Raw genomic sequence first — 27,628 nt, 5'->3', positions numbered from 1 at the left:
CTGTCCCCATGCCACAGTCCCTGCCTCTAGGCACGTGCATGTTGGCACTTTTTTCTGTCCTGGAGTTCAGGCTCCTGTTCAGTCCACTCAGCACTTCAGTTTTGTGCCCTGAAAAACAGCCACACCAGGCAGGCTTCCTGGTGGCAGCCCCAGGAAAGGGGTTGGTGGGGGCAGGGAAGGAGGATGGGATGACGGTGGCAGAGGTGGTGGCAAGAAGGGCCAGGCTGGCAGGATGTGCTGGTGAAGGTCACTCCTCTGAGAGCATTAACCACAGGGCAGACAGGAAGCCAGTGCCTGGCCTGGAAGGCCCTGGGGGAGGAGGCTCCTGTTAGAGCCCAGACCCGCAGCGCAGGGGCCGTGGGGGTTGCAGGTGGTGCTCAGCCGAGCCTTGTGTCTCAGGTGTGCAACGAGGAGGGCCGGGTGATCCGCTTCCACTGCAAGCTGTGTGAGTGCAGCTTCAATGACCCCAACGCCAGGGACATGCACGTGCGGGGACGGCGGCACCGGCTGCAGTACAAGGTGTGCCCCGACAAGGGGGCAGGGGGGCAGCTGTGCCCTGGACGCCCTGGCCCATGTCTCGGAACACACCCTGTGCCTCTGTGAGTCTGAGTCCCTGGGCCCTTCAGCACCACGGGCTCAACCAGAGAGGCCCTCAGTTGCCATCACGAGGCCTCAGGTTTGCCAGGCAGGTGTGCACACAAGTGTGTTTAGACACACGTGACCCTGAGTGCGTGTGTGCACAGCACAGGCTATGACCCTCATGAGAGACAGTGGCTTCTGGGCATTTTTCTCTTTTAAGCAGCCTGTTGAGATATCACTCACCCACCATGCAGCTGGCACATGTGAAGTGGCTTTAACTGCATTCACAAATGTGTACATTCAGCCAGCAGCTCCATCTGATTCCGGAACAGTCCATCAGGAGCCCCGGTCCCTATTGTCAGTCATACCCCCCACCCCCTCCCCAGCCCTTGACACCAGGAACCCACTCCCTGTGTCTGCGGATCTGCCTGCTCTGCACGTTTCCCGTCAGTGGAGTCACACCCTGTGTGTCCTTCTGTGTCTGCTCCTCTCACTGAGTGTCGTGTCTCAAGGTCCGTCCACATGGTAGCGAGTGTCAGCGCTTCTCTCCTTTTCGGGGCTGAGTGCTGCTCCGTGTGTGGAGGGGACCACATTGTGTGTGTTTCGCCACTGAAGCACACTTGTGTTATTTCCACCAGTGATTAATCCTTAGACAACACCATGCTCTCTGAGCGAGGAAATTAAGTGCTAAAAGTGAAGCCCAGCGAGTGAGTTAACAATTCTATTTACAATACACACTGGATCTCACACAAACGGTATTTTCTGAATTACTCTGTTTGGGACGAGCATCTCTGGCCAGTCCTCTGAGAACAGCGTGACCACTGGTGGCACCTTGCTTCAAGGTGTCTCAGCACCTTCTTCCTCTGGCTCCTCCGTGAGACGTCCGCATGGTTCGCTCAGTGTCACGTCTGCGGCTCTTTGAGTCAGCCATGGTTTTGTCCTCATGGTTTTCTGCCATGGCCTTTGGGGGGACAAGGAGTGTTGAGACTTCGGGACTGAAACTCACCGTTGTCTAAATCCAGTGGAAGGGTGTTGTCAGACGGTTGTCCCCCAGGCCCCGAGATTCCCCCCTCCCAGCATTCTCATCTGAATGAAGGTCCCCATACTTCGCAGAAAAAAGTGAACCCTGACCTCCCGATCGCGGACAAGCCCAGCACACGGGTGCGCAAGCTCGTGGAGGAGACACTGCGGAGGCAGCGGCAGCTGACCAAGAGGCGGCTGGGGGAGCTGCGGCGCTGGCACAACGAGACGAGGTTCAGCCTTGGGGCCCTGCGCGGTGGGAGGGCTCCCCACGGGCTCCCCAGGGCCCCAACGGGAACACCTCACAGTCCTGCCGCCCCTCAGGGCCCCGAGTCCCTCTCGTCCCACAGGCGCTACGACTTGTGCAGGAGGCGGCTGGAAGAGGGGCTGCCCGTCCCAGACGCACACTCAGGACGCCCGCTGCCTGACCAGCACCTGCCTGCCCTCAGGAGTCGGCCAGGGGCGCCCACAGCCAAGCCTCTGGTGGGTGGTGGTTGAATGCCTCGGAGTGGTGGAAGCTGAAGGGACCTGAGGGCCTCACCACCAGCCACAGGGGTCCCTCAGAGCTTCCTGAGACCCCACTGGTCACATGCCTCGGAAGCACTGAGGCGACTGACTCTCCATCCATGGGGACTGGGCGGGCTGGGGGGAAACCGTTGAGGGTGCCCTGCCAAGGGAGGGGCCCCAGCTGCCTCTGGAGCCTCTGGCTCTGAAACTCGAGAGCGTTCTCTAGGGAGCCCAGTGGCTTCCCACTCGGCCCAAGCTCCCCACTGCTGTCGGGGCTGAGGTCCTCCCTGTTCCACCTCCCCCTGGGCCCTGTCACTCCTCTGCCTGGCTCTCCAGCCACCGCTCGCCAGTCGCACCAGCCAGGCTCCAAGGGCCCCCATGGCTCCCGAGTGCCCGGGACCTCTCAGCCTACCTGTGACAAGACACACGCACCTCTCCCCGCAGCCCACAAGGCGGCCAGAGTCCAGCGATGACCGGCATGTCATGTGTAAGCACGCGGCCATCTACCCAACGGAGGAGGAGCTCCTGGCCGTCCAGAAGGCTGTCTCCCATGCGGAGCGTGCCCTCAAGCTGGTGTCTGACACGCTGGCTGAGGAGGACTCTGCCAGCCCGGAGCCTGAGGGCGGGGACCACAGGTGATGGACAGAGCCCTCCTGTCCAGGGGCCCAGAGGCTGCTGACCCCCGGCTGGGTGGGCAGGGGTCAGGGTCCGTACAGGAAGTGGCAGCTCCAGTACCAGGAGGCTTGGTGTCTTCAGGGCCTGGGCTTTCCAGCCCCCTTCAGATATCGCCCCAGGAGGCTAGGAGCTAGCCAGGAGGCTGGGAGGTCAAAGGGGGTTGTAGTAGTCCCAGCCAAGGAGAGCAATTGTTCTCACACCGGAAGTCACTTTCCTGTAGAAGGCGCGTCTAGAAATGTGGTTTGCAGAGGATTAGCCGCCTCTGTGTCCTCACCTGTGACACAGAGACCAGTGGGAGGCTTAAGGAGCAGGGGTGCCGCCAAGGACTGAGCATGTGTGTGAATCATCTTCCCAGCTGCCCGACCGTCAGAAGACGGAAAGTCCCGGCACCTTGTAGTGAATCATTGCACGGTTTAGAGAATCCCAAAGGACTTAGCTTTTCCAGGTCCGCCATCTCTGGGTGGCTTCCTTTTCATTTACTGTTTTTTTTTTTTTCTGGTTGTGCCACATGGCTTGCAAAATCTTAGTTCCCCGACCAGGGATTGAACCTGGACCTTCAGCAGTGAGCACACACAGTTCTAACCACTGGACCTCCAGGGAAGTCCCTCATTTACTATTTTAAGGTTTTTTTTTTTTTTGGTGGTAAAATACTCATAACAGGAAATTGGCCATTGTGTGCACATTCACAAGGTTGTACAGACATCACCGTTTCCAGAACTTTTTAATCATCTGAAACAGAAATCCATCCCGTAAAATTCCCCAGCCCCCAGCACCTACCTTTCCACCCCCCATCTCCATGGCGTGGCCTGTTCTGGACGTTTCCTGTCAATGGAATCGTGCAGCCTTTGTGTCAGGCTGATTCCAGTCAGCAGCTTCTTTGTAGAGCGTTTGCTCTCTGAGAAGAACATGAGAGCCGTGCGTGGGTCGCCAGGTGTCATAACTGAACACACTCGTCCCTCAGTGAACACGGGCGCCGCGCCGCCCCCAGCTCCGGTGAGGAAGCTCACTGCCTGGAAGTGGAAGCAGGCATGGCCCCAGACAGGGCAGCCTTCCCTTAACCTCCGCCCCCATGTCTCCTGAAGGAAAAGGGCCCTCACTCGGTGGTTCGTGGCTTCCCTCCCCGTTTTCTCTCCATTCTCAGGTTTTATTTTTGTTAGTTTAACTTCTCATTTTGAAATGATTATGGACTAAACACAAACATAGTAAGGAGAGGACCCTCCACCCTCCCCCAGCTTCCACAGCGTGGACCCCCAGGTGTCAAGGCCGGGCATCCACACAGGCACCACAGGGAGGCCCAGGCCCTGCTCAGGCCTTCCTGGTGCTGGACAACTCGCCCCCGAGTAGACGCCCCACCGCAGTGAGGACACGGGGCCTCCACCAGCACAGAAGCCCTACTGCCCCCACACTCTCACAGCCCCCAAACCCAGCTTTAAAGCAAATCTGATTGCACGCTTTTAAAGCCTTCACATAACATTGATGTCATGTTACATGTTCTGTCCTTACATTATTTTGCTTTCTTTGTTGTTGTTTATTTTTATTTTTTGTCTTTTTCTTTTTTTTTTAACACTATTTTTCAAAAACATCGAAGTGTTGGTGGCTTTTTTTCGTCACAACTTTTTTTTTCCTTCGTCACACTGAGCTTTGTGGGATGTTAGTTCCCTGACCAGGGACTGAACCCAGAGCCCTTGGTAGTGAGAGCGTGAAGTCCTAACCACTGGACTGCCAGGGAATTCCCTTTCTCACTCTTGTTTGTGGCCTTTTTCTCTGTGGAAATGTGTGTGTGTGTGTGTGTTTAATAGGAACATGATAAACTGTCCTATGGATGTTGCATTATTTACTTAACTGTCGCAAAGAGTGCATTAGTGTTGGTTTTTTTTTTTCACTTTTATTATGGAAATTCTCTAACACACACAAAAGATGACCATCCCTAAACTGCGGGTGACTCACTTGCTCTCCCCCCATCTCCCGCCTTGCCCACAGTGGTTAAAGGAAACCCTGTCCGACACCCTATTGGGCACCAGCCCACAGCTGGAGTATGTCAGTGCATCAGTGCACGTCTCTAAACAAGACTCTTTTTCATTTAACAAAACCAGAACACCATGATCATCCTCAAAGAAAATGAACAATAATTCTTTAGCAACACCAAATATCCAGTCAGTGCTGCAGTGTCTAGTTGTCCCGTAGATAACAACAATTCAGTCTTTTGTTTAGGAGGTCTTTTTGTTTTGCAGTTTGTGTTGAATCAGAGTCCCAATTAATTGACAAGCGGTAGGTCTCTTGATCCGCGGGTTCCCACCTTTCTGCTCTGCCTTCCCCTAAAGGGTCTGCTCCTTGTCCTGTAGACATTCCACGCGCGGCTGGTCCCCCTGGACCATCCCAGGCTCCAGCATTGGTGGTCTGGAGACAGACCACGAAGACACCCACATGCACCGCAGAACAAGATTATTTCATGTCCTGAGACATGACATGAAGCAAAGTGGTGGTCAGGAAGTTGTGGGAGTGGGTGGCAGCTTCCGAGGAGGTGACCGTGTGTGTGTGTGAGAGAGAGACAGCGTGGAGAGGTCCGCCATGGCGTGGGGGCACCCCAGGCAACAGTCCGGGTGGGCAAGCCTTGTGGGGAGAGAGTGGAAGGAGAGGGTGGTGGTGTAGCAGCCAGGGGTCAAGGTGGGTGCCCCAGGAAGAAGCTGGGGTGTCCCTGGCCTACAGCGGGGCAGCAGTAGGAGGGTGGCTGCCGGGCCAATGCGGCCATGGGGGTCACCTGCAGAAAGTGGTCAGGACGGTGGTGGGCGGGCGAGGGCAGAGTTGGGGGCAGGGGAGGTGGGACTAGATGCACAGGCTGGAGTGGGGGACAGGCAGGGAACTGCCGGCCAGGCCTCCTCAAAGGAGTCCAGGTGGGGATGACATGGCCACAGAGACAGCTCAGAAGCCAGGGGCCGACAAGGCTGGCTGGGGTCAGGCAACCTTTTCCCCCCAGCATGCAGTTTACCAGCAGAGGGTGCCAGCTGCCAGCCCCGCCGAGCAGCATAGGTTCCCATCCTCAGGTCCGAGAACTCTCCCTGTTCTCCCAGTTATCCCGGTGTCTCTCGGATCAGGTGCCCTCTGGGAAGGGCCATACTCCCACTTCACAGATGAAGACATGGAGGCGCAGGCACCTGGCAAGGAAACCCATGCCCCTGGGTCGGGAGTGGGGTCCTTCCTCCCCGCCCCCTGCTCACTAGTTCGTGGGTTTGTCTCAGCAGCCACCCCAGCCCCTCAGCCCGGATCCTGAAAGGCGTGATGCGGGTCGGCCTCCTGGCGAAGGGGCTGCTCCTGCGGGGAGATCGGGCGGTACAGCTGATCCTGCTCTGCTCCCAGAAGCCCACCCATGCCCTGCAGCGCAGAGTCGCCGAGCAGCTGCCCCTCCAGCTCCCGGTGAGGTGCCCGCCGTGCTGCGTCGGTTCTGCCTGGGTGAGACACGGTCCGGTCTGCCTTTAGAAACAGGCACAGGGATGCACTGGTGGAACTTGAGGGTTCCCTTATCAGGGGGTTCACAGTAGGGCTTGAAACAGTCTAACATCTGGCTCATGAGGATGGTCATTTCTGTCGCACTCACACAGAGCCTAGCCCGCTGGCATGAGGACGATCTTCAGGGAAAGCACTAGGGAGGCACAGGACTGGAGGCTTGGCTGGACTTTCTCTTCCAGTACGGTTCCCATTGTTGTCGTAGAGCTTTTCTCACCCGAGATAATAACTGGCAGAAGAGGGAGAGCATGTCATGATGTTAATTGATCATCTGCAGTTAAAATGATCACTTCCCAGGGTGCTTTCTCCTTCCTGTCTGCCACCCTTCCCGAGGGGACTCAGCTTCGTCCCTCCTAGTCCTTCTCTGGGGCTCCCAGTCTGGTCGGCAGACACAATAAACACAGAGAAGGCTGACTTCTGATGTATCTTCTGTAGAGCAGTTCAAGCCTGGTGCCAGGTCGGGAGCACTCAGGGAGAGTGGGGTCCACTGCAGACAGGACCGTGGGAGGTATGAGTCTCAACAGAAGATGGAGTAGGTGAGCTGAGAGATGAGGAGAAGCCTTGACAGATGGGGGCGGGCAGCGTTCCCCTAGAGGAATGGGAACCTGCAGAGGCCAAGAGCCAGGAGGCCCACGGAGAGGTGAGCCTGAGTGGACGTGGGCCTAGATCAAGCCAGGCCTGAAGGCCACGTGAGTGCTAAGTCACTTTAGTTGTCTCCGACTCTTTGCAACCCTATCGACTATATAGCCCACCAGGCTCCTCTGTCCATGGGATTCTCCAAGCAAGAATACTGGAGCGGGTTGCCATGCCTCCTCCAGGAGGTCTTCCTGACCCAGGGATCAAATCCGTGTCTCTATGTCTCCTGCACTGGCAGGCAGATTCTTTACCACTAGTGCCACCTGGGAAGGCCGTCTTGGGAGGTGTGACTGCCTCCTCAGGGAAATGGGGAGACTGGAGGGCTTTAAGCAGGGGAGTGACATATTCCAACTTCACCAGTAATCACTCATTTTTCCTGAACACCCCACGACATAGCAGTTTTTTGCTAAATACTGCAAGGGATGCAAAGATGGCTCAGATGCAGGCTCTGTCCTCCAGAATCTGGCAACCCAGGGCCATGAAGATGGATGAGGCCAGAGGGAAGATAGCAGAGGCCATGGGAGAGCTGGTGGTGCCCAGCCTCCAGAGAGATAGACAGACCCTCTTAGCCGTCACCTGGCCAAGTGACTCGGGAACTCCAGAGCAACATGAGGGTCACAGTAAACTGTCTCCAGGCACCGGGTCACTGCAGCAACCCACCTTCGTTGTGCTGTCTCCCAAGGGGCAGCAGTCTGAGTTCTAAAGCCATGAGCGAGGGCCCCTGCTCCCGAAGCTCCCCCTGGGAGAGACTGACTGGAACAAGGTCTGGAGAGGAGACCTCCCCCCCCTGGAGAGGAGGGGGCCCACTAAGAGGGCGGGGCTGCCTGGAGCCTCTGCTTGCAGAGGACTGACCCTCTGGGCAGCCCCAGGTGAGGGGGCCGGGGCTGGCGGGGCCATAAGGGTGCCCGTGTTGGGGCAAGACTGATCCCTGGGCCCCGTGGCAGGGGTCAGGTGGGGACCAGAGCCGAGGGGCCTCAGACCTTGCCTGGAGGCACCCCCTGTCCTGCATTCCGAGAGACCGTGGTCTGCCCTCATCCTCCCAAGGGCGGCCTGGTAGGCCAGCTGAAGGACTGTGTGGTTTTCACTGAATAATTGTGAATCTGTCAGGCCATATTCCACACTCATGTGTAGGGAGCCTCACTCTTTCTTGTGGCTGGAGGGTGTCCTGTTTCCACATGTCCATAGCTGGTTGGGTCCTCCCATGTAACTGGACATTTAGGTTGTGTCGTGTTCCGGGTCACCAGCGAAGCTGCAGAGAGTGAATAAGCTTGTACACACACTGCTCCACACGCGTGGGAGCACTTCCTGGGGCAGAGTCTCTGGGCCCAGGGCATCAGCCTGGGTGCTCCTGGTGAGTGTCGCCAGGTCAGCCTCTACCAGCATTTAGAGATGCACAGATCTGCCGGCCGGGGGCTTCCCTGGTGGCTCAGGTGGTAAGAATCTGCCTGCAATGCAGGAGACTCAGGTTCGATCCCTGGGTCCAGAAGATCCCCTGGAGAAGGACACGGCAACCCACTCCAGTATTCTTGCCTGGGGAATCCCGTGGACGGAGGAGCCTGGCGAGCTACAGACACGACTGAAGTGACCAAGCATGCACACGCCAGCCCAGCTGCTCCTCAGATTCCTCAAATTTTGCCCTTCTTACAGGTGGCCATGGCATGTCATTCTAGTTTTAACATGAGTCTTCCTTACCATAGGGCTCTTTTTTTTTGTCGTTGTGTGAAAAGGGTCACTTTGGTTTCTTTCTCTGCAAACTGTCACCTGCCAGTTTTGTCGTTGGGTTGCTGATCTGGTTGTTATTGAACTCCAGGTGTTTTTTACATATGAAGGCACCTTGGTATTTCTACATGTGCACTTCTGGAGGGCAAGGCTGTGTCTCAGTCCCTAGGAGGTCCCAGAAGGCGTGGGGCTGGGCACCAGGTTGTGTCCCACCTCTCAGGTGGAGTCCTGAGGCCTCATGCTGTATGTGTGCCTTGCAGGTGGTAACAGACGACAAGTACGAGGTCTCTTCTGACCCGGACGCCAGCATTGTCATCTCCTCCTGCGAGGAGCCCCGGATACAGGTCTCTGTGTCCATCACCTCACCCCTAATGCGGGAGGACCCCTCCAAAGACCGAGGTGCGGCCAGGCCCTTCTGTTCAGCCCCCTCTTCCCACATACCTGGCGGCCTAAGGCAGCACCCACTTCTGCTCTGGTTTAGGGGGAGGGGTGCCACCACCACCTTCCCGTGCTTCTGTCAAGCCTGGATGCCCTGGTCAGATAAGGGCCAGGCCTTGGGGTAGCGGAGGAAGGCAGGAGGGGAGCTGGGACAAGTGTCAAGTGGCTCAGAACTGGCTGTGGCAGGCGTGCTCGGGGCCCTTCCCCCTGAGCCTTCAGGCTATGCGGGCACCTGCTCCCCGCCCCGAGGAGACCCAGTGTGTGGGGTCCCCAAGCCAAGCAGGGGCTCTGGGGACCTGAGACATACGGCACTGCTGCCTGGGCAAGTGGGAGGAGTGCAGGCCGAGGCCAGAGGGCAGCCAACACGGAGGGCGCAGGCCAGGCCGGAGGGCCCCCCAGGTCTCATGCCCAGGAGTGGAGAACCCCTGGGACAGCCCCTGGGACTCTCTCCCAAACTCCAGCTTTTCTCAGACCCCCTTCCGGATCGTTGCCTTGACTAAGGGCCACGAACCACTGCTGCTTTCTCTGATTCAAGTCCTTTTTGGCTCTTCCACTTTTAAAGAAAAGAGCCTTTGAACTGTAAGTGGAAAGCCATTATCAGGGGAGGGCCACGTGTCATCTGAAAGTAGATGCAGTGGGAAGAAACAGTGATGCCCACCCTTCGACCCCAGCTTCAGGCCTGCTCCAGCTCGCTCCCCTGCCAACAAGTGGGAACTGGGAATGTCGGGGAGGGGGCGGGCTGGAGGGGTCCAGAGAGCAGGAAGCCCCTCTGCAGGCACCCTGGACCCCTAGAGCTGCTCCTCACTTGGGTCCACACCCTGCCGGCCGCTGCTGGGTGGGAGGGGGTGGCGTTCAGCTGTTTCTGTGCTGGCTCTCAGCCCCCAGGAACTGACCCAGGCCGGGGGAGAACGGTGCTCCCTCCTGCGACCTGGACACCAGGGCCTCACGGGATGAGGGGAGAAGAATCTTCCTAAAGCAAGCAGAAGGAAGGAAAAATGGACCTTTCCCCCAACATGGGGTCATCTGTGATGGCGTGTGCTCAAACCTGCCCCTAATCACACACACACATGGAAGTTTCTGGAAATTCAGCTTCATTCCTAGTTTTCCCCCTGAATGTGGCCCTCTTGGGGGAAAGGGACCACAGAGTCTCGGAGAGGGATGGGATTTCAAGCGGGGAGCTCTGTCCCCGTGGCAGTGTCTGGAGGCAGGGCCAGCGAGCTGAGCTGCATGTCTTCCTGCTGAACGGATGACGCAGCGGGGCTCAGGGACCTGCGGGCCCAGGAGGTGGGAGCAGGGGCAGGGGTGGCCGGCCTACCTGCCCTTCTCTTCCAGAAGGAACTGAGGCGGCTCTGCCGGACCCAGGAGATGTCCTGAGCCCAGAGAAGTGCCTGCAGGCACTGGCTGCTCTCCGCCACGCCAAGTGGTTCCAGGTCAGCGGCGGGCGGGCTCTCAGGAGAGGCCAGGGGCCAACATGGGTGGGGTGGCTTGTGTCCTCGCCCCGCGCTCACCATCACGATGGAGGTCACTTCTTGGCCGATTGGGTTGGGAGCTTGAAAGGGATGACCGCCGCTCTGGCCCCGTTGGCTGGCACTGGGGCTTAGACTGGGTCATTGGGGAATGGAATCTGCTTCCGGTTGCCTCCCACAGCCCAGGAGGCTGGCCTGATCCCACTGGAGTCCCTCAGTGCCTCTACTGCCAGCATGGGACTGCCAGCCAGGCTCACTGCCCCGGCTCACTCTTGCTCCCTTGGCCCCATGTGCTGTCCCACCCCAGCCATGTGTCAGAGCTTCCTGGGGCTTCCTGTGTGCTTCTTCCCCCAAAGGCAAGAGCCAGCGGCCTGCAGCCCTGTGTGATTGTCATCAGGGTCTTCCGGGACCTCTGCCAGCGTGTGCCCACCTGGGGGGCCCTGCCGGACTGGGTAAGACAGCGCCAAGGGGCCAGCCTTGCTTTAGGAAGCCCCCAAACCCTGCCAGGCCACAGCCCTGTTAGGCTGAGCCTCATATCCTTGTCCTGTGTTCAGCTTTCTGAGAAAAGTCTGGTGTCGGTCTGAGTCCCAGTGGGGAGGCTTGCCACAGGACATGGCCTTATTTGACTGTATTGTCTTAAACCCACAACCTTGCAGGCAGCATCAGGAAGCATGTAAATACAAGGGCATCCCAGCAAAAGCTGGGGTGTTTGCCTAGACCTGCAGGCATTGGTGCAGAGGCCCTGGTGAGGGCAAGAAGCCGGTGCCTGTCCTGGCTCCACTTTGACCTCTAGGCCTGGGGCAGACCCACCTCCTCTGAAGGAGAGAATCCAGTAGCCCTGACACGCCCCTTCAGCTGGCCCTGGAGCCGTTCCAGGGGGAGAGGAGAGGAAAGAGGATGTAAGGGACCCTGGGTACCTCAAACCCCCAAAGTTGCCTCGTGAGACCCCCAGCCCCGCCCACTGGGGCCCCACGCCTCGACTTTCAGGGTCTCATCTCTGAGTATCCCTCTCCGGTCACACACCCACTGACCTCCCCAGTGACCAAGTCAACGTGTAGGTTTTTAAGGTTTTCACCTTTGACCTTATCCCTGGGAATTTGGCCCTGAACTTGGAGGAACGCGTGCCTCTTCTCTGCAGCCATCTGTAGCCGGTCCATCGGCTCCCATGCCCATAGGCGGGCTCCTGGACGTTCCCCACACCCCAACCCAGGCTGCCCTTGGCTGTACTCAGGGGAGCCATCTCCAAAACCAGGGGCTCTGGTGCCCCCCGGACCTTGGCTTCCTGCCTGTGGTCTGAGGAGACGTCCACTCTCAGCTCCACCCCAGGTGGGTGGCACAGTGGCTGCCCCGTGCTGAGTGACCAGAGAGGTTCGCTCAGATGTTTGCGGCGGTTGTGGCGCCGGGTGGGGGGGGGGGGGGTTATGCATTTCTTGGAGCCCATTTCCCTTTAAGTGTAGACACGCCCCCATGACAGCTCACACCCCCAACCCTGCCCCTGGGCCCTCCAGGCAGGTGGCTCCTGGAGGAAGAAACGTGCCTGAACTAGGCCCCAGGATCCTGTGACCCTCAGGGGCCCTCAGGTCACAGAGAACGAATCTCTGAACCCACGTGACACTAGTTTGCCACGTTACCATTGATGGGATTTTGCTAATGAGGAAACTAAAAAGGGAGGGTGATAAAACCCGCCCATGGCCACGCCAGGGCAGTGAGGTCCGGTGACCCCCTGGGTGGGTGGCTGGGTGGGCGTGAGGGGGCACTGGGCGGGAGCCTCCGGTCCCGTATCCTGTGGAGATCCAGCTGTCCGCAAAATAACTGTCCCCTCAAAGACCTGGGTCTCCTTTTCTGTCCCGGCCCAGGCCATGGAGCTGCTGGTGGAGAAGGCCCTGAGTAGCACCAAGGGGCCCCTGAGCCCCGGGGATGCTGTGCGCCGAGTCCTGGAGTGCGTGGCCTCAGGGACGCTCCTCACAGGTCAGTCCCCGTTGGCCAGCAGCTCAGACCCTGGAGCACTTGGCAGATACCAAGGACCATGGGGCAGTGGGACAGGTGGACAGAGGAGCCTCTTAGGAACACTTGAGCACCCCATCCAGCCTAGGCAGGCCAGTGGACACAGACACGCACATGCGTGTCACTCACCCAAGGGAGCCGTGAGGAGGCGTGGACGGATGGAAGGAGAGGCAGGTGCAGGCTGGAGGGGGTTCCACCGGGTCCTCTGATGCCACATCCATCCTTCCTGGGGAGCCAGGGATAGCCCGAGGACTGCTTCCGAAGGAAACGACAGGAGGTCCATGGAGGGCCGGGCACGGAGATGTTCACGGCATCCTGAGTGGTAGTGGCAGGAAGAGACCAGGCAGGCAGCCCTCGTGACGTGTTAGATGCAGTCGGTGTTTTCCAGTTGTTTGGGTGACTTGGATGATAGTGTGTTTCATGGAAGAAGAGCGTGATACATGGGCCTGTGGTGTGAGCCTTTTATGTAACTGCACACTCACCCACGCGTGTGCACATGTGCACACACACACACACACAGGCTGCAAGGAGCTCTGCTGAATGCGTGTGGGGCCGGAGGGGGACTGGCGGGGAGAGGCCCAGTTGTGGTCCGTGGGCCCGTGGAGGTCCAGGCGCAGACTTCCAACATCGCAGAGCCATGGTGGTGGCCTTCACAAGGGTGCATCTGCTTCTCTGCCGCTCCCACTGACCCCCTACCCCTCGTCCAGATGGGCCCGGGCTCCAGGATCCCTGTGAGAGAGACCAGATGGATGCCCTCAGCTCCATGACCCTCCAGGAACGAGAAGATATCACGGCCAGCGCCCAGGTAGGAGGCCAGCCCAACTTGGGCCCACATGAGCTGGCTGCAGGCAGCCCGGCTCCCAGCCCCTGTGCACAACTCTGCTGCATCCCAGGAAACGGTCTGGGCCCGCTTCCCGTCCTCTCCCCTGCAGAATCAGGTGGCCTGTGGGTGACAGGACTGCTTCCAGGGGCAGGGCCAGCCCAGCCCAGAACTGAGGCCGTGATGAGGTGCAGACTTGGGGCCTCATCGTCCTGGGGGTACCCCAATGCCCCAGGTCTGCACACACCTAGCCAGGCCTCCTGCTGCACCTCAACAGCTTCAAGAACCAGAGCATTACCCACCCCCACCACCCCATCTCTGGCTTCCCTTTCATTCGCAAATTTCTATTAATGAGCAAGTCTCTTCAGCAGACTTCACATTGGGCATGACATCGTGAAGGGTCTTAAGTGGAAAGAGTCAAATTGCTGTTGATCAGAGCCCAGCTGGGAGAGGCAGGGCCCAGGGTCCCCTTAGCAGACAAGGAAGAGCTGAGGTTCCTGGCTTCCGGGCAGCGTCCTTGGCACCAGCGGGTATGGACAGCTCCCAGCACAGTTCCTCGCGCCCAGAGGTGCTTCGAGCTTGGCCACTGCTGGGAGGGTGCGAGGATGCCTGAGTCTGCGCAGGCTGTGTGAGGCGGGCCAGTGGGCACGGGCAGACGGGTCCTGACAGCTGGTCTGCCCCCAGCACGCCCTGCGCATGTTGGCGTTCCGGCAGATCCACAAGATCCTGGGCATCGACCCGCTGCCGCCCCCCAGAATCAGGCTGGGGGCGCGCTTCCGGAAGAGGCCACGGGAGGCAGGCGAGCTGGAGGCCAAGGGGGGCAGCGACCAGAGGAAGCGGCCTCGCCTCCCCAATGGGACCTGACCCGCTGCTGCTGAGCGGCCGCTTCACCCCTGACACCAACAGCCCACGTCTCCCTTTGCAGTAACATTCTGTAGTTTCCTTTAAACACACCTGTGCTTAAACCATTAGTGAGCTCTCTTCATCTGGCAATTTGAGCTGTGGGATTTGGGCGCAGCACCCAAGGCCTCCCTTCACCCTGGGGTGAGAAGGGGCAGCACAACCGTAAACCCTGGCATTTCTTGCTAGCTTTAAAGTCACCCTGTGGCCTGCGAAGGGTGTGGGTTTTTAATGACCTCGTGTGGATGCGCCCAGCACCCGTGGATTCAACTCAACATGGGCAAGCCCACTGAGGGCCCCACATCAGGAAGCCTGCCCTGGAAGCAGGTTGGAAGGGGGTGTTGGCCAAGCCTGGGAGTGTGCCCAAGCTGGGGTCCCCCATCCCCAAGCCCAGCTGGTTCCAAACACACCACCTGTGACAGCTCCCCAGGCTGGAGGCTTGGCCAGAGGTTTGCAGGGTCTGAGCTGGGCTCACCCCCGCCCGCCATGGAGGGGGGCCCTGGGTGGTGAGGGTGCAGGCTGGGCGGGCCCCTGACCCCTTGAACACGAGTGACCCCCCTGGTCTGCATGCTGTGCCGCTGCGTGCCTTCTGCACTGTGAGGAGCCGCTCTGTGCGCCTCATTTGGGGCTGGTTTGCCTCCTCTTTCTCCCGTCCTCCTCGCATAGGTGCAGCCAACATGGGTCCAGGGCCTGCCCCTCGGACGCAGGGTCTGGGGGCTCTGCCCAGGGTGGGGCATAAGATCAGGCGTCCCCCACCCCAGTAGGTGGGCCTGGAAGCACCCCCCCCAGTCCCCGCCCCCATCTGTCCACACTTCCCTCTTGGCTACTTCTCTCGCCTGGCTGCCCAGTGGTGCTGAAGGGGACATGTCCATCTTTGGGCGGACACCATCTCTCCTGGTCACCTGACTGTTTTCAGTTTACCTCTGCATTTGAGGGACAGCCTGTGTGCAGCTTCACATCTAGTGTCTTCGTAGAACCACCTGGAAGCTTGGGGGGTGGGGAGTAAACGAGATGTGCTTGTGTCTTGGTGTGGCCCACACAGTCCTTCCTCGGGACGCAGTGACCCTGCTGGGCTCCAGGCAGGACCCTGAGCAGCCAGGGCATCTCCCCAAGGCTCTGCAGACCCCCACCCCAACACCAGGGATCCAACACCCACAGCACTCATCTCACACACATCCACAGCCACTCCAGGAAGCCAGCCTGGCCTGGTCCAGGAGATACTCTTATCGGCAGGCTGTCAGCAGGTGGTGGGACCCAGAAGGCTTCCTGCAAGAGGGGGCAACCAAGCTGAGTTGGGAGGGGTGGCTCTGCCCCTACAGGCCCCCTACCAAGAGCTCCCCTGCTGTTTTCCCAAGTCCTCATTGCAAACCTCAGGGGGCAGTGGGAGGGGGTCCAGATAAGGAAACCTGTCACAGCTGAGCCCCTGACAGCTTCAAGTGCCCAGGGGCATGCCCCGGGTCATCCCCAGGCAGTGGTTGGGAGGCCACAGGGGTAGGAGGCAGGCAAGGTCGCGTGGCCCCTGGTGGCAGTAGCACATGCCCGTGAGCACAGACCCGGGCAGGGAGACGGCCAGCACTTCCTGCTCAGGGCTGGGCCGGGGAGCATCAGCCCTCTGGTGCGTTCAGAGCTGAGTCTGGTTCTAGCTGGAGCAGTATCTACCAGGAACAGGAAGTGGCCAGCTGGTGCCTGACCACTCGACCTCCCCAGGAGGGTAGGCTGCTCTCCTCCGCTTCCCGGCCCTTCCTGGGGGAGTGGCATCCCCACAATGCCAGGAGACAGAGCAGCCCCTGAGCAGGTCTTGGCCGTGGTCACAGATCAGGCACAGAGGACGCCGTCCACTCACGCAGGGCAGCCTTGCCCACACACCCCTCCCCCTCTGCATCTCCATCCACAGCCCTGCTGTTCACCCAGCTGCCCAGGCTACCACCGCCACCACTACTGGGGAGTCCTCCTGGGTTCCTCTGGGCCAAGCCAATAAGAAGTCCTGTTGGTTCCCTGCCTGCTGGTCCACTCACAGCTTTAGTCCTCCAGCAGCTGGGGCTCTGGGTAAAACTCAGGACTGCACCCAAGATAAAACCCCCGATTCCGACAATGCCCCCAGAGGAACCCCAGGGGCCACCCTCCACCTCAGTGTCTCCACTCCAGACCGACTAGTCTCTGCTGGTCCTCAGTGAACCAGCCCCATGTCCTGCTGCCCCAGGGCCTTTGCACATGCTATTCCCACTGCCTGGTAAGCCCCTCCCCAACCTGTATGTATAGCCACTGCTCTTCTCCTCTGGGTCTCAGAGAGGCCTCCTAGACCTCCTCAGTGAAAGTGTTAGTCACTGAGTCATATCTGACTCTTTGTGACCCCATGACTGTATCCCACCAGGCCCCTCTGTCCATGGAATTCTCCAGGTAGGAATACTGGAGTGGGTTGCCATTCCCTTCTCCAGGGAATCTTCCCAAACCAGGGAACAAACCCACGTCTCCTGCACTGCAAGCAGATTATATACCATCTGAGCCAACCAGGGAAGCTCTTGACCCCTTCGGCCTGTCACATAACTCTGTCTACTTCCTTCAGACCCACACAGAACCGACTAAAATAGTTTGTTATCTGCCTTCCCCCCTGCCCGCCACCACCCCCAGGACTATGAACTGTCTGTGGACAGAAACTGTGCATCTGTTTAACTCACCACGGTACCCCGGGTCTAGAAGACACCAAGTGTAGCCAGTTTGTTAATACTTGAAGCCATGCCCCTGCCCACAAAGATGGGTCTCTGTGTTGGAGGAATTCCTTTCCCAGCAGATGAAATGACAGCTCCTGTTCTGGTCTCATCCCAGATTACCGTACCAGTCGGGGTGAGGGCCTTTGGCTAAGGCAGGGAGAGGATGGAGGGAAGGGAGAACGGGTTGGCATTTTTTGGGGGTAGTGGACAGTCACAGGTGCAACCCTGTCCCACTACCGTGAGCCTCTCTCATCCTGGCCATGGCAGCTCCCAGAATCTCACAAACCATGGCTCACCGTCCCATCCCTGCCTCCTGGGGAAGACAGGTGTGACCTCCTCCATCAGGTGGTTTAAAACCAGCCCAGCTGACAGAGAGTTAAATCTGCCCCCCTAGCAACTGCGAGACACCGAGTTTAGGCAACACAGCCACAGACTCAGACAGCTGGTGAACGATGTACTCAGTCCAGATGGACGGAACGCCCAGGCGGTGGTGCCTGCTGCAGGCCTGAAGAGCAGTGGCTTCTCAGCTTTGCTTCCCAGCCCTCTTCCTGCAGGGTAGAGGACCCCAGAGCAGGCAGGCGGCTGGCAGGGAGACTCAGGACCAGGTACTTGAGAACTGAGACGGCTGTGGGGGGACGGGGGGAGAAAAGCAGCCAGAGACAGCAGCGAACCGGGACCTCAGCCTGTGGGATGCTGGAGGCCAGCCCGGTTGCTAGGAGATGGTGTTGCGTGTGGGAGGGATGACGCGGGTGGTGTGGGCAGGGCCAGAGCCAGAGCCGGCAGGCAGTCCAGGAGAGACAAACATGAGAGGGTAGACCTGCCTGCAACCCCACCTGCTAAGTCACCAATAACACTGAATGAAAACCACGAAAACACGCTGCAGCCGCTGGTCTAGATAAGTCATGCTCAGTGGTACAGGAAGCATCTCTGGGCTCTGCCGGTCTGAACTTGTTTGGAGAGATGTTGGCTCCATCCTCTCCCTGGTCACCTGTTAGTTCAGCTCCCAGGGCTGAGAAGATGTTTCAGGTAAGCGAATCAAGGCTCTTTGGAGTGAACAGGCCAGAGGATTCATGGAAAAGGCAGCCCAGAGTAGGCAGCTGGGCATGGGGAGTGTCACCCTCTATATATCTGCCCAAGCTCTGAAAAATATATTAGAAAACAGATATTTGCTGTTCATGGAACACCCATTTTCACAGCAGCAGGATTCACAGCAGCCAAATGGTGAGAAAAAGCCAAAAGCCAAGTGTCCATAACAGATGATGAATAAACAATATGGTCACTCACGTGGTGGAATATTACTCAGCCTTAAAAAGGAAGGAGGTTCTGACACCTGCCACAACATGGATGAACCTTGGGGACATGATGCCCAGTGAGATAACCCAGACACAGAAGGACACACACTGTCTTATTCCACTCACAGGAGGTCCTAGAGGAGTCAGATCTGTAGAGACAGGAAGGAGATGGCAGGGGCTGGGGGCTGGGGGAGGGGAGGGGAAAGTCACTGTTTCTTGGGGGCAGAGTTTCAGTTTGGGAAGATGAGAAAGTTCTGGAGATGATGGTAGGGAATCATATGAATGACTGCATCATATGATGGTGGGGATTGTGCAACCATATGAATACGCTTAATGCCACTGAGCTGTGCCTCTAAAAATGGTTACAGTAGTATTTTGTCTATTTTATTTGTCTATGGTACCATGTCTATTTTAACACAGTAAAATTCTCTTTTCATGCACTGGCTTTTTTCAATTACAAAAATCTTGGAAATCTCAGAAAAAAATGGGAGAAGGGAAATAAAATCAGCCATCATTAATACTGTTTCCTTCCAATTTTCTCATTTTTGACACTCTTGGTTACAGGTGCACTGTTTATACTACTTTCTTTCCTCCTTTTCTTCACTTGACATTATAACAACTTTGATTTCTCAGCTGTGTTTTCAAGGTGCTTAGATACAGTTTTTCTAATTTAATTCTTCTGGAGACCTTTGGAGACAAATCTTTTTTATTATTATCAAGGTGCTGAAATATGGTCCAGCTCTCACATCCATAAATGACTTCAGGAAAAAACCATAGCTTTGACTACATGTGTGTGGATGGACCACATTTGATCCATTCACCAGTTGATGGACATTTGGGTCACTTCCACTTTTTGGCTACTATGAAGAGATGTAGTTTTTTGGTCTGTTTTTTCTCTTTAACTTATTATGTACTTTGGTAGAGTCAATTAACAATGTTGTGATAGTTTCAGGTGGAGAGTGAAGGGACTCAGCCATACATGTGGGACTCAGCCATACATGTACATGTATCCATTCCCACCACAACCCCCCTCCCATTCAGGCTGCCACGTAACATTGAGCAGAGTTCCATGTGCTATACAGCAGGCCCTTATTGATTATCTGTTTTAAATATAGCAGTGTATACATGTCCATACCAAGCTCCCTAACTATCCCCTTCCTTTTGGCAACCATAAATTCCTTCTCTAAGTCTGTGAGTCTCTTTATGTTTTGTAAGTTCATTTCTATCATTTCTTTTTAGATTCCACATACAAGGGATGTCATACAATGTTTCTCCTTTGAAGAGATGTAGTTTTTAATAGGTGTGTAGCATTCCACTGCATGAGTACCCTAATTTGCTTAATTGTTCTCTTACTGTTGGATGTTTAGATTGCAGATTACGAATTACACCTCGGTAAACACCTTCCTGAATGTTTAAAGGAATGAACATTTTAAGGCATTTGAAACTTCCATGCGCAAGACCACATTCCATCAGAGCTGTGTGAATTCCACCCCCACCCCACCGCCACTTTAAACTAAAGAGACCGACTCCAGTCCCCACGCCCTCTCATTTTCCAAGATACTTTCCTGCACATACGTTTAACAGTTAGGTCTCCCCCTGCCGTGTCTTGGATGTTCAGCTGCTGTTCTATCAGCATCTCATTCATGCAACATGTGTTGATGGAACACCTTATCATGTGCCATGGGTCATTTCTCGTGGGACCTCTCTCTGTCCCCGACTGAGAATGCTGAGGTTGATTCAATGTTCACTCAGCAAATCAACTCAATGGACATGAGTTTGAGCAAACTACAGGAGACCGTGAAGGACAGGGAAGGCTGGCATGCTGCAGTCCCTGGGGTCACAGAGAGTCAGACATGACCTATTAGCCGAACAACAACAATCTGCAAACATTGCCTTCCTTGGGAGAACCCAAAGCAGAGCCAGAGTCACTTCACTCAGAAAGGGTGACTCCGTGGCCCTTTAACATATTAGCCATGGGGTGTCAGGAGCTCACTTCACTTCCCAGAGCCTCTTATGAAATTGGATTAAGACTCATTAGCACCAACCTTGCAGGGCGGTGGAGAGAGCTCAATAATAAAATACATTGGGCTTCTGTTGCTTTATGCGTGCTTCTCGTTGCAGTGGCCTCTCTTGTCTCAGAGCACGGGCTCTAGGGCACACTGGCTCAGTAGCTGCAGCTCATGGGCCCTGGAGCACAGGCTCAGCAGTGGTGGTGCACCAGGCTTAGTTGCAGCATGGTTTAAAAAAATTTTTTATTTATGTTTAATTGAAGGATAATTGCTTTACAATATTGGTTTCATTTCTGCCATACATCAACATGAATTAGCCATAGGTGTACATATGTCTCCTCCCTCTTGAACCTCCCTATTATAGGAGTGAAGTTAGAAAGAGAAAGACAAATATCATATATTAACACATACATATGGAATCTAGAAAGATGGTACTGATGAACCTATTTTCAGAGCAGCAAAAATGTCCCTGATGCTGGGAAAGATCAAGGGCAGAAGCAGAAGAGGGTGTCAGAGGATGAGATGGCTGGGTGGCATCACCGATGCAATGAACATGAACTCGGGCAAACTCCGGGAGATGGTGAGGGACAGGGAGGCCTGGCATGCTGCAGTCCATGGGGTGGCAAAGAGTCAGACATGACTGAGCAACTGAAGAACAGCAACAATGGAGACACAGACATAAAATGCATTTTTTAAAAATGCTTGCTGCCCAGAAGTGTTTAGTCCCAGGGATATGGGCACAGTGGAGGGCAGGGGTGAGGGCGAACACCAGTGATTAAGATGGAAGTCATACACAGAACATGCATGTGAGTGAGAAAAACCCCACAGGTGCTGCTGATGTTCGAGCACTCCCCAGTAGTGGCCAGTCCCCCCATAATCACCCCAGAGTGAAGCCACTCCCACAGTGAGCAGCTTCCTGTCAGCTCTGTAGCCCTCTCCTCTTGAGTATACCCATCAAAGAAGCCGGAAAAAACTGGGAGGAGGGCTTCACAGGTGGCTCAGTGGTAAAGAACCCGTCTGCCAATGCAGGAGACATAAGAGGCACGGGTTTGATCCCCAAGTCAAGAAGATCACCTGGAGGAAGCAAGGGCAACCCACTCCAGTATTCTTGCCTGGAGAATCGCCATGAACAGGGGGGCCTGGCAAGCTACACCGCACAGGGTTGCAAAGAGTTGGACATGACTGAAGTAACTGAGCATGTGTGAGCACACAACTTGGAGGAAAGAAGAAGAACAAAAGAAAGCAGTCTAGGGAAAAAAAAAAAACAAACATGTATATATACTATCCTCAGAGAACAAGTAGAAAGTACATGAGCCAGGAAACAAGTTTAAATTTGCCCTTTGAAGAGGAATGTTCCAAGAACCAGAAAAAAACCCTTGGAAATAAAAAACCTGATGATCGAAATTCAAATGGCAACAGAAGGGTTGGACGAGAAAAAAAAAAACAAAACAGAAGACAAAAAGAAAAAATAATGTAGACAAGAAAATTAGATCAATTCAGAAAGCCCAATATGTGACTAAGAAGAGTTCCACAGAGACAGACCAGGGACATCAAAAGTGGAAAAAATCACCAGTGACGTCATCCAAAAAGTTTGCCAGGAATGGAAAACATGACTGAGCCCACCAAATGTACAGCATCACAGGTGAAAATAGGTCCACAGCAAACCCACACTGTAAAAGGGCAGGATGTGGAGAGTAAAGAGAAGACAGAGGGACTTCCCTGGTGGTCCAGTGGCCAAGACTCTGCACTCCCAATGCAGGAGGCCTGGGTTTGATCCTTGGTCAGGGAACTAGATTCCACATGTCACAGTGAAGATTCTACGTGCTGCAACTAAAACCTGAGGCAGCCACGTAAATAAGAATTTGGGTGGGGAGGGCAGAGACATCACTTTGCCAACAAAGGTCTGTATCGTCAAGGCTACGGTTTTTCCAGTAGTCATGTATGGATGTGAGCGTTGAACCATAAAAAAGGCTGAGGGCCAAAGAACTGATATTTTTGAACTGTGATGCTGGAGAAGACTCTTGAGTCCCCTGGACAGCAAGGAGATCAAACCAGTTAATCCTAAAGGAAATCAACCCTGAATATTCATTGGAAGGACTGATGCTGAAGCTGAAGCTCCAATCCTTTGGCCACATGACGTGAAGAGCCAACTCACTGGAAAAGACTCTGATGCTGAGAAAGATTGAGGGCAGGAGGAGAAGGGGCGATAGAGGATGAGATGGTTGGATGGCATCACCGACTCAGTGGATGAGAGCCTGAGCAAACTCCAGAAATCGGTGAAGGACAGGGAAGGCTGGCATGCTGTAGCCCATGGGGTCACAAAGAGTCAGAGACAACTGAGCGACTGAACAACAAAAACGAAAGGAGACAGAGAAGATTCTACAAGCTTCCAAAGAGAAACGAGGAGGGGGAAAAAAAGTGACAAGCAGAAAATGAGGAAGCAGAACAGTTCAGATTATTTAGCTGTCCAAGATTGGAAGCTGGAAGGCCTGAGGCAAGGGACTGGGTACCCAGGGCACTCTGCTACCCAAAGCACTTGTCCTCAGTCAGACCACCAATCACACAGGAGAGTGAAGGAAAACACCTTCTCTGGGAATGCCCAGGGAGTATGAATTCCTAAAACAAAGGCACAAACCAACAAACAGGAGACTTGGACCCAAGAAACTGGAGCTACATCTCAGGAATCCTGGGTGCTAAAGAAAGAGGGGTCAGAAGCACAACCAGGCAACAGCTGCTCCTGTCTGGGGTAGTTAGTTCCACTCGAGGAGCTCGGGGAGAGAGAGAGTCATAGACATACAAAACAAAGGCAATCACTAACTCCAGGAAGAGCAAAGAGCAAGTCTTAGAAAATAAAAGTGTTCCTCAGTGGACACTGTCGCACTGTGAACAAAAGTTTCATATAATATAAGCACTGAATATTCATTTAAACAAAAATCATGATACCTTTGTTTGAGAACTTTGGAGAAAGAAACATATCTCATAGAGTTAAGTCTATTCCTGAAATCAATGGACAATAAACATTCCAATGATAAATCCAGAGATGTGTAAACCACTGAGGAGTGAGACACACGGTGCTTTGTTTAAAACAGTTTTTCTTAAGCTTTGTACAGTCTTCAGCACAGAGCCAAAGGTTCTACAAATATTGCTACTATTAATTTTGACAAGAAGAAAACACACATACCCTCGAGGGGCCTATTGCTGAGTCGAGGAGCTTTATGTGGTTTGGAAAGCACTTGAGAACTTCCTGTGTGCCATGAACAGCAACATATTTCATTTTTTTCTTTTAAACATTTATTTACTTGGTTGCACTGGAGTATTACTTTACTGGCATATGGGGTCTAGTTCCCCGACCAGGGATGGAACCTGGGCCCCCTGCATTGTGAGCCCCAAGTCTTAGCCACTGGACCATCAGGAAAGTCTCCACATTCAATTTAATTGATGAGGAGTGCACTTATAGGATCAAATAGATTAGAAAATGTGCCTACATTATAAGAAAATAAAGACAGAGACCACAGGTCAGCAAACCACAGCCCACTTACCCACCATCTAGCATGCATCGTCTGATTTTGTGCATCCCGGGAGCTAAAAATGGTTCTTTACATTTTTAATGGCTGGGGAGAAAGCCATATTGCATGACGCATGAATAGTACATGAAGCTGAAATTTCAGCGTACATAAGTAACATTTCATTGGAAGGCAGCCATACCTGTTCTCTTTCCTTTGTGTCCTCTCTCTCTACGGCGGCTTCCGTGCCACCGCAGCAGAAATGAGTAGTTAAGACTTGCAGCTCTTGGGGTTTCCCTGGTGGTCCAGTGGCTAAGACTCAGGGCTCCCAATGCAGGGGGCCCAGGTTCGAACCCTGGTCAGGGAACTAGATCCCACAGGCTGCAACTAAGACCCAGTGCAACCAAAAAATATGCATAGTAAAAAAGAAGAAAAGACACGTGGCCCTTGATGGAGAGCAGGGGCAAGTCTCCGGGCACCTTGTGGGTCACCTGCTCTTCCTCTAAGTTTACCCTCTCACATGATTCTGTATTCTTTTGTGCTGGGAGAGCCTCCCCCATGCCAGGCTCCAGAGATAAATGATTGCCCAGGCCACACCCAGCCTCTGCCCTTGCTCATGGAGCCTACGCTCCATCAAGGAGAGCAAGGCAGATCCCAGGTAACTGACAAGAGCGAGTGAGACAGGGTAACAGGCAGTAATCAGGCTTGGCTGGTGGGCGGCCCCTCTGGGTGGACGGGAAGGGTCTCAGAGGCGTTGTTGGAAGTGCTAAGAAGGAGCCTGCCTTGCAAAGAGCTTGGGGGAGCACGTGCTAGGAGAAATTGGCATGTGCAAAGGCCCTGGGGCTGGACAGTGCCGGCTCATCTGGGAACAGGAGAGAAAAGTGAGCAGAGGTGAGAGCCGTAGCCAGGAGCTGGGTTTTATGAGCACAGCTGGCATCCGGGGAGGTTTTTGGTTTGTTTGGTTGCATTGGATCTTAGCTGTGACATGTGGGATCTTCACTGCGTCATGCAGATATCTTTGTTGTGGTGCATGGACTCTCTAGTTGTGACAAGCAAGCTCAGTAGTTGCAATACAAGGGAGGGGTTAGTTGTTGCATGGCATGTGGGCTCTTAGTTCCCCAACCAGGGATCAAAGCTGCATCTCCTCCACTGCAAGGCAGGTTCTTAACCACTGGACACCAGGGACATCCCCAGGGGAGATGTTAAATCAGGAAGTGATATGGACCCAGGCTACACATATTGAACCCATAAGCATGGCTGGGAAATGAGGCACCTGGCTCCACTTCTGGTCCAGGAAGACAGGACACGGGACTGCGGAAGAGCAGGGAGCCTCTCCCATTAAAGGCAGATCCGCTTAAAGCTCACCCTGGCACCCAGAGTACACTGCCTGAGAGGCCCTTCCTTGGACCAGGCAGGAGTGGCCCAGTGGCCCGCACTCCAGTTGCAAAGCATTTTTCCTCGAAAGAAGGGAGTGTTCCCGTGCTGAATCCCCATGTCCCCTGGCAGGGAGAGAAAGCTAAATTTAAAGGTGTGCTAACTGGGGCAGTTCGAGCCGGTGTGTGCTCCAGCTGCAGATCAGCTGGGAACCCAGCAACTCAGCCGTCCCCACAGCTGGCAGCAGCTGGCCCTCCACATCCAGGGAGCTCTTATAGGTTCATTCTATTTGGGGGATCTACCATGTGCCCCACACCTTGCTGGGCAGTCAGTGTGTGGGTCCTGGAGCTGGATTGGCCTGGGTTCAAAGCTCCTATGTCCAAGGGTGGGCTTCCCAGGTGGCTGAGTGGGTAAAGAATCCACCTGCAATGCAGAATCCATAGGAGATGTGGGTGGGGAAGATCTCTTGGAGAAGAGCATGGCAACCCACTCCAGTAGTCTTGCCTAGAGAATCCCAAGGACAGGGGAGCCTAGCAGCCTACAGTCCATGGGGTCGCAAAGAGTCTGACATGACTGAGTCTGACCCCTCTGAGCCTCAGCTTTCTTGTCTGCAAAATGGGTCCAATAAGAGCACTCACCTCACAAGTAACAGGCACTGCTCACTAGCTCGTCTCTCCCAGTATTCACTGGCTTTAAAAGTACATTTTGGGACTTCCCTGGTGGTCTAGTCATTAAGAATCTGCCTACGAATGCAGGGGACACCGGTCCGATCCCTGATCTGGGAAGTTCCCACATGGTGTGGAGCAACTAAGCCTGTGCGCCACAACTACTGAAGCCCGGGCACCCTAGAGACTGTGCTCCGCAACAAGAGAAGGCGCCTCAGAGAGAAGGCCTCGCACCAGAACAAAGAGTAGCCCCACTGGCTGCAAGCAGAGAAAGCCCACACGCAGCATCAAAGACCCAGCACAGCCAAAAACAATTAAATATTTTTTTAAGTGTGTTCTGAGCACCTCCTCTGAATCAGGTACTGAGGCCACAGCAGTGAAGGATATCATCTATAAGCTCTGCCCTCAGGCGGCTGATGTTCTAGAGAAGACGCAGCCAGCGAACAAGACGCAGTAGGGTCTGCGTTCCTTCTGCCTGCGGTGGTTCTACAGGGCTCCAGGGGAAGATGGTGTGAAGTGTCAGCGGGCTGAAATTTTCTGTGGGGTTCTGGAAGGTGGGGTACACCTGCGGAAGTGTCCCAGGCAGGAGGCCCAGGAATGCAAAGGCCCTGAGGTGGGAGCAAGCCTGGGAGCTCTGAGGAAGAGGAGACCAGTGCCCCACCTTGGTGGAGCTGATCGCAGTCCCAACTGGTGCGTAACAGGAAGTGCCTGTCAAATGACACACAGTGGTCATTATTATTGCTGTTGTTCAGTTGCTCAGTCATGTCTGACCCTTTGCGACCCCATGGACTGCCTCACGCCAGGCTTCCCTGTCCTTCACCATCTCCTGGAGTGTTTTCAAAGTCATGCCCATTCAGTCTGTGATATCCAACCATCCCATCCTCTGTCTCCCCTTCTCCTGCCCTCAATCTTTCCCAGCATCAGGGTCTTTTCCAATGAGTCGGCTCTTATCAGATGGCCAAAGTACTGGAGCTCCAGCATCAGTCCTTCCAATGAATATTCAGGGTTGATTTCCTTTAGGATTGACTGGTTTGCTCTCCTTGCTGTCCAAGGGCCTCTCAAGCGTCTTCTCCAGCACCACAATTTGAAAGCATCAACTTTTCAGCGCTCAGCCTTCTTTATGGTCCAACTCTCACATCTGTACATGACTACTGGAACAACCATAGTTTTGACTAGACAGATGCTTGTCAGCAAAGTGATGTCTCTGCTTTTTAATACAGGTCTAGGTTTGTCATAGTTTTTCTTCCAAGGAGCAAGCGTCTTTTAATTTTATGGCTGCAGTCACCATCCGCAGTGATTTTGGAGCCCAAGAAAATAGAGTCTATTGCTGTTTCCATTGTTTCCCCATCTATTTGCCATGAAGTGATGGGACCAGATGCCATCATCTTAGTTTTCTTAATGTTGTGTTTTAAGCCAGCTTCTTCACTCTCCTCCTTCACCCTCATCAAGAGGCTCTTTAGTTCCTCTCCACTTTCTGCCATTAGAGTAGTAGAATCTGCATATCTGAGGTTGTTGATGGGAGGGGTAGCCAAACTACAACAGTGAAAATAGAAAGAAGAGAAAGGTGAAGAACAGTGAGATTTGGACGAGGAAAAGAAAAGCCTTCGGAGGGGGACAGGGTGGGTCCATCAGGGCTTCTCTGTGGCGAGCAAGGAAAGTCAGCACCACCTGACCCGGTGGGTGGAAGGTATATTTAGCAGCTCATGGAAGGGAACACCCAAGAGTTCCTTCTTCTCCAGCTGGGTTTAAGGCAACTCAACCTGACTCACCAGTTCCACATCACAGAATCCATTCATCTCAACACCCAACTTC

General features: G+C 54.8%; 1 protein-coding gene across 1 annotated transcript in view; it reads left to right on the top strand.

The window, feature by feature from the left end:
* The window catches only part of ZFR2 (zinc finger RNA binding protein 2), a 49,535-nt gene extending 30,745 nt beyond the window's left edge, over positions 1 to 18,790 (top strand). The window contains exons 10-19 of the mRNA XM_040241608.1: positions 400 to 519; positions 1,693 to 1,855; positions 2,387 to 2,741; positions 6,021 to 6,192; positions 8,898 to 9,036; positions 10,411 to 10,505; positions 10,898 to 10,993; positions 12,398 to 12,509; positions 13,253 to 13,350; positions 14,050 to 18,790. Coding sequence (XP_040097542.1) covers positions 400 to 519; positions 1,693 to 1,855; positions 2,387 to 2,741; positions 6,021 to 6,192; positions 8,898 to 9,036; positions 10,411 to 10,505; positions 10,898 to 10,993; positions 12,398 to 12,509; positions 13,253 to 13,350; positions 14,050 to 14,229 — 1,530 coding nt within the window. The 3' untranslated portion in view covers positions 14,230 to 18,790. The remainder of the gene's footprint in view (positions 1 to 399; positions 520 to 1,692; positions 1,856 to 2,386; positions 2,742 to 6,020; positions 6,193 to 8,897; positions 9,037 to 10,410; positions 10,506 to 10,897; positions 10,994 to 12,397; positions 12,510 to 13,252; positions 13,351 to 14,049) is intronic.
* Positions 18,791 to 27,628: the final 8,838 nt, after the last annotated feature.

Source organism: Oryx dammah, unplaced genomic scaffold (genome assembly GCF_014754425.2).
Source record: "Oryx dammah isolate SB20612 unplaced genomic scaffold, SCBI_Odam_1.1 HiC_scaffold_5, whole genome shotgun sequence".
In the NCBI taxonomy this organism is placed as follows: Eukaryota; Metazoa; Chordata; class Mammalia; order Artiodactyla; family Bovidae; genus Oryx; species Oryx dammah.
Note: the sequence above shows the minus strand (reverse complement) of the source record. Positions and strands in the feature narration are given on the sequence as shown.